This window comes from Frankliniella occidentalis, unplaced genomic scaffold, assembly GCF_000697945.3.
Source record: "Frankliniella occidentalis isolate FOCC.00 unplaced genomic scaffold, Focc_3.1 Scaffold72, whole genome shotgun sequence".
Classification (NCBI taxonomy): Eukaryota; Metazoa; Arthropoda; class Insecta; order Thysanoptera; family Thripidae; genus Frankliniella; species Frankliniella occidentalis.
Window position 1 is genome coordinate 893,504 of NW_026267202.1, and position 13,551 is coordinate 907,054.

The 13,551-nt window shown below is 46.8% G+C and overlaps 2 protein-coding genes across 2 annotated transcripts; one reads left to right on the forward strand and one right to left on the reverse strand.

The window, feature by feature from the left end:
• The first annotated feature begins 120 nt into the window (after nucleotides 1–120).
• Nucleotides 121–10,359, forward strand: LOC113212941 (loricrin-like). The gene is made up of 7 exons (XM_026431818.2): nucleotides 121–757; nucleotides 943–1,016; nucleotides 1,152–1,331; nucleotides 1,425–2,124; nucleotides 2,281–2,354; nucleotides 2,487–2,616; nucleotides 10,219–10,359. The coding sequence occupies exons 1-6, from the start codon at nucleotides 511–513 to the stop codon at nucleotides 2,613–2,615; spliced, it is 1,404 nt and encodes a 467-aa protein (XP_026287603.2). The 5' UTR covers nucleotides 121–510; the 3' UTR covers nucleotide 2,616; nucleotides 10,219–10,359.
• Nucleotides 2,688–13,540, reverse strand: LOC113212940 (E3 ubiquitin-protein ligase MYCBP2-like). The gene is made up of 31 exons (XM_052268587.1): nucleotides 13,193–13,540; nucleotides 12,959–13,109; nucleotides 12,737–12,881; nucleotides 12,331–12,618; nucleotides 12,062–12,254; nucleotides 11,781–11,980; nucleotides 11,593–11,679; nucleotides 11,301–11,500; nucleotides 10,996–11,227; nucleotides 10,688–10,908; nucleotides 10,168–10,602; nucleotides 9,774–10,084; nucleotides 9,445–9,679; nucleotides 8,761–9,202; nucleotides 8,434–8,675; nucleotides 8,177–8,326; nucleotides 7,890–8,095; nucleotides 7,564–7,806; nucleotides 7,382–7,472; nucleotides 7,188–7,302; nucleotides 6,434–7,083; nucleotides 6,186–6,340; nucleotides 5,861–6,098; nucleotides 5,550–5,774; nucleotides 5,334–5,462; nucleotides 5,011–5,250; nucleotides 4,735–4,920; nucleotides 4,534–4,641; nucleotides 4,237–4,446; nucleotides 3,883–4,150; nucleotides 2,688–3,785 (listed from the first exon to the last, which is right to left on the reverse strand). The coding sequence occupies exons 2-31, from the start codon at nucleotides 12,995–12,997 to the stop codon at nucleotides 3,670–3,672; spliced, it is 6,600 nt and encodes a 2,199-aa protein (XP_052124547.1). The 5' UTR covers nucleotides 12,998–13,109; nucleotides 13,193–13,540; the 3' UTR covers nucleotides 2,688–3,669.
• Between the last annotated feature and the right edge of the window lie 11 nt (nucleotides 13,541–13,551).

Genomic DNA, 13,551 nt, shown 5'->3' on the forward strand with positions numbered 1-13,551 from the left:
GGGCGGACAGCAGGGGTGGGGTAGGCAGACCTGTTGAGCGCGCGCGCGCGCCGGGCTTGCCTACCCCAACGGCGCTCGCCTCGCCCGCCTCTGTCTATCCTCGTCGCACTCGCGTCTCGTCTCTCGCCCCGCGCAGCCCTCCTGCTCTCTTTCTCTCGCTCGCTCTCGTGCAGCAGAATGAGCCGAGTCACGGCGGTGCCGTGCAGACGGTGCGCATCAGTAAAGTGTACTTTTCCAAGGCGGCGGCACGGGGGGAAGCCCCACGCACTTGTGTATACCTCCGCAGCTCGTCCTTCGTGCTTCTATTCAATGGCGATATAGAATGAAAGAAAAGGGATCGGCGGGGAGGGTCGCGGTCCGTAGAAGTGCTGCTGCTCTGCCGACCGACCGACGCGGTGGAAAATGCCGGGCGTCCGCTTCGTCGGTGATTTCCAGCAGAACGGGTGACGCCTGCTGCGGGCGGCGGCGGCTCCGCGGTCCGCGCGGCCGATCACTCCAGTCGAGTCCGCGATGTGTCGGGAGCACCACCGCCACCACTTCGCCGCCGGCGCCGCCCTCGCCTTCGCGGCCCTGGCCCTCCTGCTGCAGGCTCGCGGCCTCCGGGCGGGCGCCGGCGCCGACCCGGACCAGGGCTGCCTGTCGTGCCTGTGCCAGGCCGCCACGGGCTGCGACGCCAACCGCGACTGCGAGGCGGACACGTGCGGCATGTTCGCCATCTCGCGGCAGTACTGGAAGGACGCCGGCGCGCCGGGGGGAGGTAAGTGAGGAATGCCGGAAATTAGCTTCATGCGAATTTTCGGTTAAAAAAGTTAACTATTCATATTTTATTTTTTGATCATATTTTCATTTATTTTTTTTGTGAGGTTGGGAGCGATTGGGGGATGAGTGCGGGCATTAGCGGGAAGTTTATTGTATTTTCATTTATTTTCTTTCCTTCTGTAGATTTTGAAACGTGTGCCCTGGACCCCGCATGTGCGACGCAGTGCGTCCAGTCGTACATGCAAAAATTCGCGCGGGTGAGTGTGCCGTGCCCGTCACGTAAAATCGGAAACAGTCACGGTGACGTCACATTTCGTCCGCAAGGCCGTCACATTCCGACGAAATGTGTATAAAAACGACATCAGTTGTGTGACGTCGGTGAAAATTTCCAGGACTGCGACGGAGACGGCGAGGTGGGCTGCAGCGACTACTGCCGCCTGCACCACCTGGGCCGCGAGGGCTGCGGCGCGGCCCTAGGCGGCGGCTTCGCATCGCGCCTCGCCTCCTGCAACGCCTCTGTGCCGCTGGGGGACTTCTACGCGCGGGCGGCGCTGAGGGCGCCCAGGCAAGGGGTAAGCAGGCTGGGAGCGAGGCGGGCCGAAAGGTGGGCCAAAGGGACTCTGTCGTTTTGTTGTGTTAATCCTCTCTTCGCCGGCGTCCACTAGACGTCCTGGCAGAACGGCGGCGGTTCCAACTCCTTTCCGCAGCGCTCATCGGGGTCCTCGGGAGGGAGCCCCAGCTACAGCTTCAACCCCAGCGTGAGCTACAGCCGGTCCGTGACGGTCAACCCGACCTACCAGAGTGGTGGTGGTGGTGTTGGTGGCGGCGGCTACTCGCTGGCCACCGGTTCCACCGGCTACCAAAACGGCCAGTACCAGGGGGGTTCCTCCGGCTACCAAAACGGCCGGTACCAGGGGGGTTCCACCGGCTACCAAAACGGCCGGTACCAGGGGGGTGCCTCCGGCTACTTGACGGGCTCTGGCTACCAGCAGGGCGGAGGCTACGGCGGCTACAGCGGCTACGAGGAGAGCGGCTACAGGACGGCGGGGGTTGGGGGCCGGGTGGGGGCCTTTGGCCGGCCGAACGACTACCGCGAGGGCTACCTCTGGGGCGCCGGAGAGAGCGGGGGCTTCTCGGGCGGCAGGCGCTACTCCGGGGGCGGCTCCTCTGGCTACGGCGGCCGCCTGCCCGTCGTGGTGTCGGCGCGCACGGGCACCCGCTCCGCCCCCGTGTCATCGTCCTGCCTGTCCTGCATCTGCAACGCCCTCACCGGCTGCGACCCCCTGGCCGGCTGCAGCGGCGGCGGCTGCGGCGCCTTCAAGCTGTCCCCGGCCTACTGGAGGGACTGCGGCTCGCCGGGACAGAGTGAGTAGTTGACCCCCGACCCCCATCCCCACCCCCTTGCTCACCCCCATCCTCATCCCCACCCCCATCCCCACCATCACCCTAACCCTACCCAAAACCAATTCCCTGAGAAAATCTTCTTTAAAACTATTGTCATATTTATCCATCATTTTACAGCTTACGAATACTGCACCCGTGACTTCGCCTGTTCCAGCTCTTGTGCCCGAACGTATCTCACTAAGTATGCTCAGGTAAGAACTTTTACTTTTTTTTTTGCATTTGTTTAGGGGGTGGGGATGGGAGGCCTTGATTAGATGCGCAGTTGACAAGACAACTATTTTTACGCTGCTCACTCCCTGCGACTGTGGTCTCTTTTGTTGCAGGACTGCAATGGGGATGGATCGGTTGACTGCGGGGACTACGCCAGGATCCATCGACTTGGCGCGTTCGGCTGCAGCGGGGCGCTGGACGAGCCGTACCGGTCTTACGTGGATTCTTGCAGTGCTTACTGAGGTAAGGGGGGAAGGAATTGCAAACCAAATGTTAGAGATATGAATAAGATTGTATTTCATAACACCCTTGAAATAATATAATCGTGAGTAGAGGTAAAAATATACCGGAGAAATGGCTAATACTGAGGGCAATCACTTAAACAGCATGTGATTATAAATTAGACAAAACTCATATACTTCATGATTCTAGGAATTAATTGAGAGATAAGTACATAGATTTTTAAGTAAAGAGATCATAGAGGATCAAAAAAAGAAAATGACTAGAGTTTCTAGAGGTTCATCAGTAGATCTGCCTTACAGTTGACTTATTGATGACCAGAAATAATATCACATAGAAACATGGAATGTAGAAGGGACACTTTGGTGAACTTTCTATAGTTAGGTTACGGTCCAACCCCAAGCACTGTGGTTGGAACTTAAAAGTTAAATAAATAATGAGACTAGTAAAATTAAATGTCTAATACCAAGTACACCTAATAATTAACTAGATAATGAACACATTGGAAATAAATAAATATAAAACCACAGAACAGATTAATTAATGCAAATAACTCAGTATAACAAGATAAGTATGATTCCGACGCACACAAACAAATATTGTAAAAAGTCTGCATATCACACTCACACTAAAATCACAAAACAAATATCAGACCATAAATAATATAACACAATTGACAAACTAGATCATATTCTTCTACACTCAAAAAAACTGAGATAGGAAAAAGACATGTTCATGATATGAGAATACAATGAATGAGTTATACAATAGAAAGTCAATCCAATACATACACAACATACACAACTCCAGTTGAACATTCAGGTATGCTTTGGCAATAATTGGGCAGTATTAGTTACAAAATGTCATCATGGCTAATTTTTTCTTAAAGCCATCAGTCTATTAAGTTCTAGCTTCTAAGCAGAAAATGGTTGATGATATTGAAGAGCAGATAAATGAATAGTACATTATTGGTGGTTAATTATACAGACGTGTTACAGTGTAGTACCACTAGTATAAGTATGGATTGGGTTTGTTAGATGATAATAGTAATGGTGGTTAAAAAGTGTGTGCATTGCGACAAACACCACATCCAAGAGCAAATTCTTCACCAGTTGGTGGGTGTTTTACATGCAACGGGCATTCATCACCTTCCAGCTGCTTTGCTTTAGGACCTGAAGGGATGGATTAGTTGGTTAAAGAGGGTTTAGTGGTTTAAAAACAAAATTATGGTTAGTAGGAATTTATGGTTGAATAAATTTCTACACTTACCTGCAGGACAACTTGGCAACTCATTTTTAGGGATGTTTGTGACTCGCTGAAAGTCATCATGGCATGGATTGCAGAAATGAGTTGAACCAAAGCAGAAGAAAACAGCAACAGAGCAACAATATCGACATTTGTATTCAAGGAAGTCTGTGCCATGTTTAGGGCACATTTGTGCACTAGCTACATCACTGCATCCTCCGCACACTAGTTCAGTAGGATCATACTGCTCTCCCATTTCAGCATCACAGCGAGCTTCACCACCATAATAAGCCTGAAAAGACATTTAAAAGAAAAAAATTGCTTGAAAATATAACCTTTGGTGGGGAGATGTTTTAATAATAGGAATTTTAAGCTCACCTTATTACACTTGAAGCACACATAATAGGCATACCGATCCATTGCATAAGCTGCTGGATCATTGTAAAATCGAGCTCCAGGTGTAGTGATAGCTTCTGTCTGGTGGAGACCCTCATATTCAAGTCTCATTAATGCCTTCCTACGAACGTCTTCCAATAATTCCTTAATTGGCCCTAACAATTCATTTAGAACTTCATGTTCAATTGCAGCCTGTAAAATTTTAAAAATGTAATTTTAAGGTGTACAGAGATGCAAAAATGATATTTAAGTAAGTTCAATATTTTTATTTATTCTCACCTTGCATATAGGACACTGAGAAAATCCAAATGTAATTCTTGGGCCTGGCCAGCGTTTGCTGAGCACATTTTGGCAGCAGTGCAAATGAAATACATGGCCACAAGACAACTGTGAAGTATTTTTAAGTCAGATATTAATCACCAATTCAAATGTTAGTCACCAAAACTGAAGGTGTATTCTAAGATCATGGATTCTAAATACCTGCACTGCTGGAGCACAAGAGAGAGCTTCAGTGAAGCAAATCATGCACATGTCATCTGCATCTTGCTTCAAACTTGGATTTCCTGAGCAACCATGGAGACAAGGTAGACATGCTGTTTCACCTACAATACCTCCACATACATGACCACAGGGATTATGTTTGGTGCATGCATTTTTAGCATGTTCCTGAAATTAATATTTTTAGTTGATAAACTAGGAAATAAAAAATAGGGAGAATATACAGCACGAGTTATACTATGATCTCATATCTCATACCTGGCATTCTTGGTCAGCGCATACATTGCTGATGGCAAGTAATCCTGTATTGCCAGTTGCTCCACAAAATCGGCATGTTCCAGAACTAAAGTTGGCTGATTTCCCTGATCTCCGTTCTCTGAACTCAACCATTGCTTTCAAAGTACTACTGTCAGCCAAGGCCATTACCCAAAATAATTTTGTACGACCGCATCCCTCATGGAGATCGACTTTAATGGCTTCCTCCTCTTCTTTGCACACCTTGTATGAGAAAACTCAAATTAAGTATTCTGAAAATATTCGGGCTCCTACATACAAGTCTTTAATTAAATTTAACATCTTACCTGTCTCTGGTGCATGCGGGTACGTCGGTGAAGATGCAGGAAACGATCACATTCAGCACACAAATTACCACAGACACTGCACTGAATAATGGCTCCGGTCTCACCATCATCATGGTTGCTACATAATGGCTGTAAATTTGCAGATTGTTTTTCACTACTCTGATGAACAAGATAAAAAATTTATGAAATTAAAAATAATAATGGTTTATGTCTTACCCTTGGGGGTGGAGGCTGTCCATCAGCACCACGCCACTCTCCAGATGAAAGTCTCTCAACATGATCACTGTCTAGCACACATAATGCAGCAAGGGCAAGCCACAAGGTAGGAGTTCGAAGGCATTCAGTGGGAGCTCTTTCAGTTTCTCCGAGGCGAGTCAAATTTAGTATACTTTCCGCAATTGCTCCTTTGGTAACCTCAGCCCAGGAATCAGAAATTTTACCCTGTTCCGAAAAGAGAAGTAAATTAATTAATGGTTAATACAGGTTCAGGATGTAATTTTTAAAATTGTTAATTTTGAGACACGTACTGCAGCCATATCTTTGAGGAGCTGGATTATCACTTCAGCAAGCTTGCGTGTTATACACCCACGCAGCCACCAACGAGCCCCAACAAAATCACGAGGGTGGATGGATGTTGCCAAAGTAACAGTGGTCAGACCTTTGCCACTACCAGCTCCTGTTGTCCCAGCTTCTTTCCCTTTGACTTTCACCTGAACAGTGAGGGCCTTGGCTATGCAGCTCAAAAATACGTCCAAAATACTGACCCTGAGGAGCAAACATTGAAACAAATCATAGTTAAGAATTGAATTTTGAAAGTTGAAAAACTTGATTTATTAATTGTATATTAATTACTTGTGGATATCAAATGACGAATCTGTTTGGGACAAAGTTTTACTGACAACAGTTACAATACTAAAGTCAGCAGGAGGGAGCTGGCCAATATTCATGATGCTGCCTAAAGACTGAGGTGCTACCTCCGGAAGCATTCTGCGTAGTAGTGATGTCACCTATAAATTAAAAATACAAGGAAAGAAGTAATTAAGTTTTATTTTTTCTAAGGTAAAACTAATTTTAATTCAAAATTTGTTGTGTTTACTTACTTGTCTCTGAACTCTGGCTGACCCTGTATGCAAGAGACTGAGCACATCTCTGATCAAGCCATGCTGCTGAGATAAGTAAGCCTTGCCAACACTTGATCCAGACAATGCAAGTACCATGGAGAGCATTTCAAAGCAGTATGCATCGGCTTGCTTCATCATGTCTCCATTGCCAAAACTAACATTAAGACCAGCACTTGAGGCGCTGGGTGGTGAGCAGAGGAGTATTTCCCACTCCTCCCTAACATGGAGTGCCTCTTTACGAATGGCCTGCACGATATGAATAACAACTTGCTTCTGCAGGTGCGTTAGTTTGCTCCTACTGAAAAGTATTCCAACCATGTGTTCTTTCAAATCATTGTTCTCTTCAGCTTCTCTTTGAGCAGAATCGCTCTGCTCAGGGCCTGAGGGTTGCTGGGAGTCAGTGTCAGAAATTTGCTGCTGTTGCAGCAATTTACCAAAAACTTGGCTTGTAATTAGGCGGAAAACTCTGAGTGTTTCTGCTTCACAGTTACGTTGCTGAATAGTCAGGGCACTGCGCTGGCGTACTTTTGTACTTTCACCTTGCATATCACCCAAAATTCTAACTTGACGTAATCTTAGAGAATTATCTGGCCCCTTCAGCTCCAGTCTTATGACAGAATGGTTGGCTTCTAAAAATAAAAAACAAAAAGTAAGAAAACTTTAGCAGTTACTTCTCTTTGAAAAAAAAAAGAAGCATCACAAAAATGAAAAAAAAACAACAACATTTTCTTACCTAGAATGGGACAACATATCCAGCCCGTTGATCGATTTTCAACATCTGTTTGCTGTATGAAGTACAACTCATCTACAGCTTGGCCAGTCAAAAGAATAACACTTGAAACTTTATTCTGAAAAATAAAAAGGAATTTTAAGAATTTTATAATGAAACATAGTTTTAGATGGGCAGATATATTTCGAAATACTTACTGCAAGGTCTCTGCAGTTATCCACATGAATATATATCATTCTGGGATTGGCACGTGGGTCACATGTAATTGTTATTATCTTGGTCTTATTTCTAGAAAGTTAAAGTATAGTTATGAGACCTTAAATTTATGAACCAAGTCAGGGAATGTTTACTTTCCCAAAAAGTTAGACATTATATATACCTGTCTTCATCACCCGATTCCCAAAATGTCTCAGTTGAGTTATCAGTCAAACTCATCACCATAGCTTGACGGCTAGATGCCTTGATGTCAACATCTGGGGTGAGATCTTTGAGAATTTCCACATTGTTGAAGTAGACCTGTGAAAAGCTGGATTGGTGGCTTTCATTCATGCTCATAGTCAAATCTTCCTGTTCCTCCTCGGTATGAGATAATATTTTACTTATGTTGCTAAATACTTGAGACCTGGGGAAATTAAATTATGATCAATAATTTGACACCAATATTTAGTGGCAACAATGAGCACAGCTCAGGGCACTTTTGCTCACCTATGAAGGAAGACATGATCTTGAGGAGTAAAACGTAGACCCCAGCATTGCACCGCCATTTGTTGCAATGCAGATCCAGGTGGCAGCAACAGCATAAGATCAGCCACACTTTGTAGTAGGCCATGGAATGTGGATGGCAATGGATGGACTGCCTCTCCAGCAATGCTGATGTCACTCAAAGGATGTTCACAAATGGAACGCATATCCTGGTCAGCAAAAATGTTAAATGTTAAACAAAACTAATAGTCATGCTAGAAATACTGGGTGTTTAACTTTACTATTCATACCAAATCATCTTTGCGATGAGCGTCTCCACGGCTAGCCTCTATTTCTTGTTCTGATTCTTGACTGGATGATGTCAAAGCTGCTACCAGCCACCACAGTAGGTCATGGAGACTACAGGGTTGCGAGACATTGTGCAGAAGCCAATTTAATGCCTGCATTTGAAAAGGGGAAAAAATAAATAAATATCAGAAGTTTTGAAGGGGAGGTGCACGAGGTGTCCTCAGTTGCAGGCAGAGGCAGACGGACTAAATGTTCTCACCTGCATAGCGTAGACCCGGCACGACGCCTTGCGCAGCGCCTGCTTCATGGCGAACTGGAGGCTCTCCAGGTTGTGGTGCTGGAAGAGGAAGGTCATCACGGGCCGGCTCAGGATGTCTGCATTGGTGCCGGGCACCGTGCCGGGGGACGCCGAGCTGCTCGCCACGATCGCCGAGCGGTCCATGTTGGGCACCAGCTTCTGCAGGGCGGCCGACGGGTAGCACAGCAAGTACGACCCCCCATCTGCAAGCAACGACGTGTAGGAGACCGGGGACCAACTGGAAGGGTAGAGAGACTCCGTCGCCGACGTCGACGCGAACGTGCTCACCTCCGGACACCTGCTCGCCGCCGCTGTTGTTCCTGCGCCGCATCATGACCACCCTGCCGTCGCCCTCGCGTCTGCTCCAGGACGCGCCGTTGGTGCCCATGGACACGGAGCGGTGGAAGCCGAGGCCCAGGCCGCGGCCGCGGGCGCCGTCCGCCTCCATGTCCGAGTAGAACTCGGACACGGGCCTGGCGCCGCCGCCGCCGCGGTGGCCGCCGTGGCCGTGGCCGTTGCCGTTGCTCTCCTCGGCGGCGGCCCGGCCGGCGTAGCCCGGGTACCCGGGGAAGGCGGCGGCGTGCGAGTGCGCCGCGTCCTCGCGCAGCTGCGACGGGTTGGCGCCGAGCGCCGCCAGGCACTGGAACGGCCCCACGGGCGTGAAGGGCCCCGACGCCTCCTGCGGGCTGTAGTTCTCCGCCACCGTCGGCATGTTGGGGGACGGCCTCCTCTGCGATGGGAAAATGTTTGTTGAGTAAGGATCGACCAGAAAGTACGCTCGTTTTCATTTTTCTCCGATTCATCTTAGGCAAATTGCGGGAGCTCGGCGCCTGCGAATCTCACGGTAGGCCAGCCCGCAGTACACGCGTGCACTGCAGGCGTGACGTTGCCTACCTACCAGGCGGTACGTTGTCTACCAGTCACCGCCCAACCCCCTCCTCCCCCGAAAAATAAAATAAAACGGGTACGCACCTCAAGATGAAGTCCCGAGCCGGCGGCGCTGGCAAGCTCCAGGAGGAACATGGCATTGTTCCTCATGATGATGTGCACGTCTTGAGGCGGGACCGCGCCCCCGGGAGAGAGCATCTTGATGGGGGTGCCTGGCCCCGAGTACACGCTCCTCTTGCGCAAGGGAATGCCCGACTTCTTGGGCGTGCCCGGCTGCCCCTGCCCGGCCGATGACTTCTTGGTCCTCAGATACCGATCCCTGGGTTTAATTAAATAATAAAAATAATAATAATAATTGTGTTTGCATAAAAAGCGACATACTTTATGGCAGGGAAATTTTAAAATGTGCCTACCTGCAGGCATCACACACGAGGTACCAAGAGCTCCCGCCGATGCCTCCGTCGCCACAGTTCCCGGCCCAGCCGACGCAGAAGTTGCCCCCGCTGTTGTAGCCCTTGCCTCCCGCGTGAGCGCCGCAGCCCGGGTGCGCCACGCGCATGTGGTACGTCACCGGGTGCGGGTAGCAGTTGCCGCAGAGCTCGCAGACGGTCTCGTTCTCCAGGGCCGGTGCGGCGGCGCCGTTGGCTGAAATGCCAGCGTTCGTGCCACTGACAAAACGCCATTCTTTCTTCTTGCGACCCGACTTTTTCGTGTCCTTGTTTTCCTTTTTAAGGAGGAAAATGCATATTTTAAAGTAATCATGTCACCGTACTTCTTTTTATTCGCTAGTGCTCGAGTAGTTCTTACCTTGTTGGCATCTTGATCCTTGAATGACACAGCTTTCTCCTTTTGTTTCAGGCGATGCAGGGATCGAGCTTGAGAGGAGGTGCTCGGGTTGGGGCTAAGCAACGCTGCCTGGTTATTGATTGCCTGGAGACAGCTGGTGCTCAATTGCTCCCAGAGTAGGACAAGAGCTTTGAGTGCTGGAGGTAAGATTGCTACAGTTTGAGTTGGTAGCGGTATCCCACTTCGCAGGGGTTCTCCAGAGCTTGAAGCTCCTGACCGTTGTAGTGGTACACCATCAATAGCTCCAGGAATTCCACTTTCTTCTCGAATGATTGCTTCTGCTTGAGTCTGTGGCTTTTTAGTGCGACTGCGGTTCGCATTAGCATTGGCAGCGGAACGGGTGAGGGATTCAAGAGTGGCTGGTTGTATATGCAAATAGCTTCCAGCATTTGTGACCTGTAAATTTTTATTCATATTATTTTATTTTATTAATAGTCGCCCCCAAAAAATCTGGTTCTACTTTCTTCTATGATTTTTTTACCTCTACTGAATGGCGTTGTCTGACTTTATCACCCTGTTTGCTAGTTATTGGTTGAGGTCTTGTAACAACCACAGCTCCTTGTTTAGGAAGATTTGGGTGAAATTTCAGGAAGGAGGCACAGGCCATTGCATCATGCACTATTCCTTCATGCCATAAAAAGGCTGCAAATACTGCTCTTAAACTTTCTGCCACAGAGGGACTGACAGCCTCCTTCACAGGTTCTATAAAATTCCGTACAAAATTAAAAGAAATGAATATGCATTTGTTTTAAAACATGAAATTCAGCACAAATATCTTAATGAACTTACGTGGTATGACTCTAGCGGTGGGTAAAGGCGCAGGGGAAGGGGATACAGCCCGCTTTCCACCTCGAGCTTTCAAACTTCTGTCAGCCTTTCGAGAAAGTTTAGGAGATAAACGTGTTTCATCTTTAGCACTGTGAGCAGTACCCATACTGAATCGGCCCTTAACAACAGTTGTTCCCTCTGGACTAGTCTGTGTGTAGGCTTGACTGACTGATTTGCTGCTACTGTCTGACTCCTGCTGAGAAAGGTACAAAATTATATTTTTAATGATTTATGTCAGAAAGTAAAATTTTATAAAAGACTCTTGCCTGTTCAGCTTGTTTAGCAATAGTGTCCTCTTTGGTAGAACCCTCAGACTGTATGCTGCAGCTAGAACCAGGAGATAGATCTCTGGTGTTTCCAGGACTCGCAGAAGATTGGTCTCTTGTTAGACTACTCGCAAATGCACTCGTGTCACTTTGGGTGGAGCTCCTTCTCTGTGATGAAAAATCTGCCATACCACTCGACACTGATTGGCAAATATTGAACTCATTAGAAAACATAAACATGACATACTTAAAATTAAATATTTTTCTTAAAATCCTTTTTTAAAAATAATACCTAGTGGAGATATTCCCATAGAACCTGCAGCTTGTGGACTTGAACTTGGGCTTGGACTCTCTAAAACCATGCCAGACAAGGCACGACCTATTTGATTTTTTGAAAGCAAAGAGATGTAATTTTATGTAATTATATATTTATATAAATTTTAAATATTTGTTTGAAACAAATATCAGAAATGTTCCTACCTGGTATTGGGACAGGGCTTGAAGATGATGATTCTGAAATCTGAGATGAGGAAAGAAGAGGTGCCTTTGGACTAGAGCTGCGTGACATTCTTTTTGGGGTGCTTGGTGGTGTTGCTGTATTTCCATTGGAAGAACTTTCACCAATTGCTTTTACCAAATCCCTAACAGAGACACCTACAAGCTCTGGGGGCATATCACCTCTGCAAGAAAGTGAGTGAAATAATGTTGGAAAATCACCTATTCTCACTTCTTGTTTGTAACAGCATCATTCATAAGCATACCTTGGTGGGGCAGAAGGGCGCTCTGGTGGTTTCTTTCCATCATCTCCTTTCAACCATCTTTGTAGGGATGCGAATTTTCCTCCATCACTGCTCTGGCGCCTCTCCTTTTGTCCGTCTTTCTCCCTCTCAGCATCAGGCGGTGGTTTACAAGTTGAATGACGTCTTTCTCCATCAGATGTAGTCCTGGGAACAACTGGAAACACACAACATGGTGATTCTCTAATTCATCTCTCTCATGATAGTCAATTGCCCTCAGACCAAAAATTTACCTTTCGGCGGTGGGGGTACATTAGTTTGAGTCTGGGGTCCAAAAAAGAAGGTTTTTGGTGGTGTAGAAGGAGCAGGTTCATCCCAAAACCCTTTGGGCTCTGAAGTTTTCTCTGGACTTTGGCCAGGGGAATTATGAGGCTGAAATTTGAATGGTGCAGCAGGCGTGGGCTCTGCCTCTGACAGTCCAAAAGCCATAAGTTGGTGTGGAGAAGTATTGATAAAGTCAAAACCTTTCTTGGGGGAGGCACCAAAGGCATTTTCTGGATTTCCAGAGTCAGTGCACATTTCTAGAAGGGAAAATAAACGGAGTTTTAAAATTAAGTTTTTTCCTTCTTTAAAAAAAGATTAAAAGTGAAAATATGATGATAAAAGATATCCTATAATGTGATTCTTCAAAATTTGTACCTTTAAAAAGTTCATCCTCAGCTTGAAGATAAACAGCGCCATTTCTTCCACTAGATAGTGACCACGCTTCTCCATCTGAGTTAAAGCAGTATTTAGTCATGGCACTCTTGTCCAGTTGTACCCATGTTCCTTCTAGAGTAACCACCTGCCAAACAAAATTGTATTTTTCCAATGAATATATTTTATACATGATGAATTATTCTACCTAAGTCTAAAACTTACATGATCAATGATATCAATGGTGTTCCCAAGAACTAGCATTCCAACAGGAGGAGCTTTCAAGTTTGGTCGACTTCTTATGTTATGCCCAGAAGCTCCACACTTCACAACATGATATGTTGCAGGATATCCAACACAGATAGTTTTAGCGCGCCTACAAAATTCAGGAAAAAGAAATAAATCACAACCTTTTTTCTTATAAATTACTAATAAATATCAATCCTTAATTTTACGTACCCATCCTTGGAATTCAAATCAGGCAATCTTCTAATTATAGCATCTCTCTGCACTTGTTCCGTGACAGCCTTAGGCTCCTCAACAGGTAGTAGGAGTGTTTTTCCAAGGTGCTGGTTATATTGCAGGCACCAAGCCTCTTGGATGGTGATGCGGTGCGGAGGGGTGTCATTTGAAAGGTCCAGAGGCTGCACACCTCCACCCCAACTTCCTCCTGAGCCACTTCCACAATACTTCCGGACAGTCTCCACATTTAGGCGAAGCCAGACCCCATCATCGTTATGTATCTGAAATTTGTAACAAAAACAAGTAAGTCAGTAGAATTTGATGTTTTTGAAAAGAGGACAAGTTGTTTCAATAAT

Excerpts from the sequence above, each read along its gene's own strand:
- LOC113212941 (XM_026431818.2), top strand. The coding sequence starts at position 511 with ATGTGTCGGGAGCACCACCGCCACCACTTCGCCGCCGGCGCCGCCCTC. Across the intron at positions 758-942 it reads CGCCGGCGCGCCGGGGGGAG|ATTTTGAAACGTGTGCCCTG; the intron begins GTAAGTGAGGAA and ends TTCCTTCTGTAG. Across the intron at positions 1,017-1,151 it reads ACATGCAAAAATTCGCGCGG|GACTGCGACGGAGACGGCGA; the intron begins GTGAGTGTGCCG and ends GAAAATTTCCAG.
- LOC113212940 (XM_052268587.1), bottom strand. The coding sequence starts at position 12,997 with ATGCTAGTTCTTGGGAACACCATTGATATCATTGATCAT. Across the intron at positions 8,676-8,760 it reads CGGCGAGCAGGTGTCCGGAG|ATGGGGGGTCGTACTTGCTG; the intron begins GTGAGCACGTTC and ends CGTTGCTTGCAG. Across the intron at positions 5,463-5,549 it reads GACAGCCTCCACCCCCAAGG|CCATTATGTAGCAACCATGA; the intron begins GTAAGACATAAA and ends GCAAATTTACAG.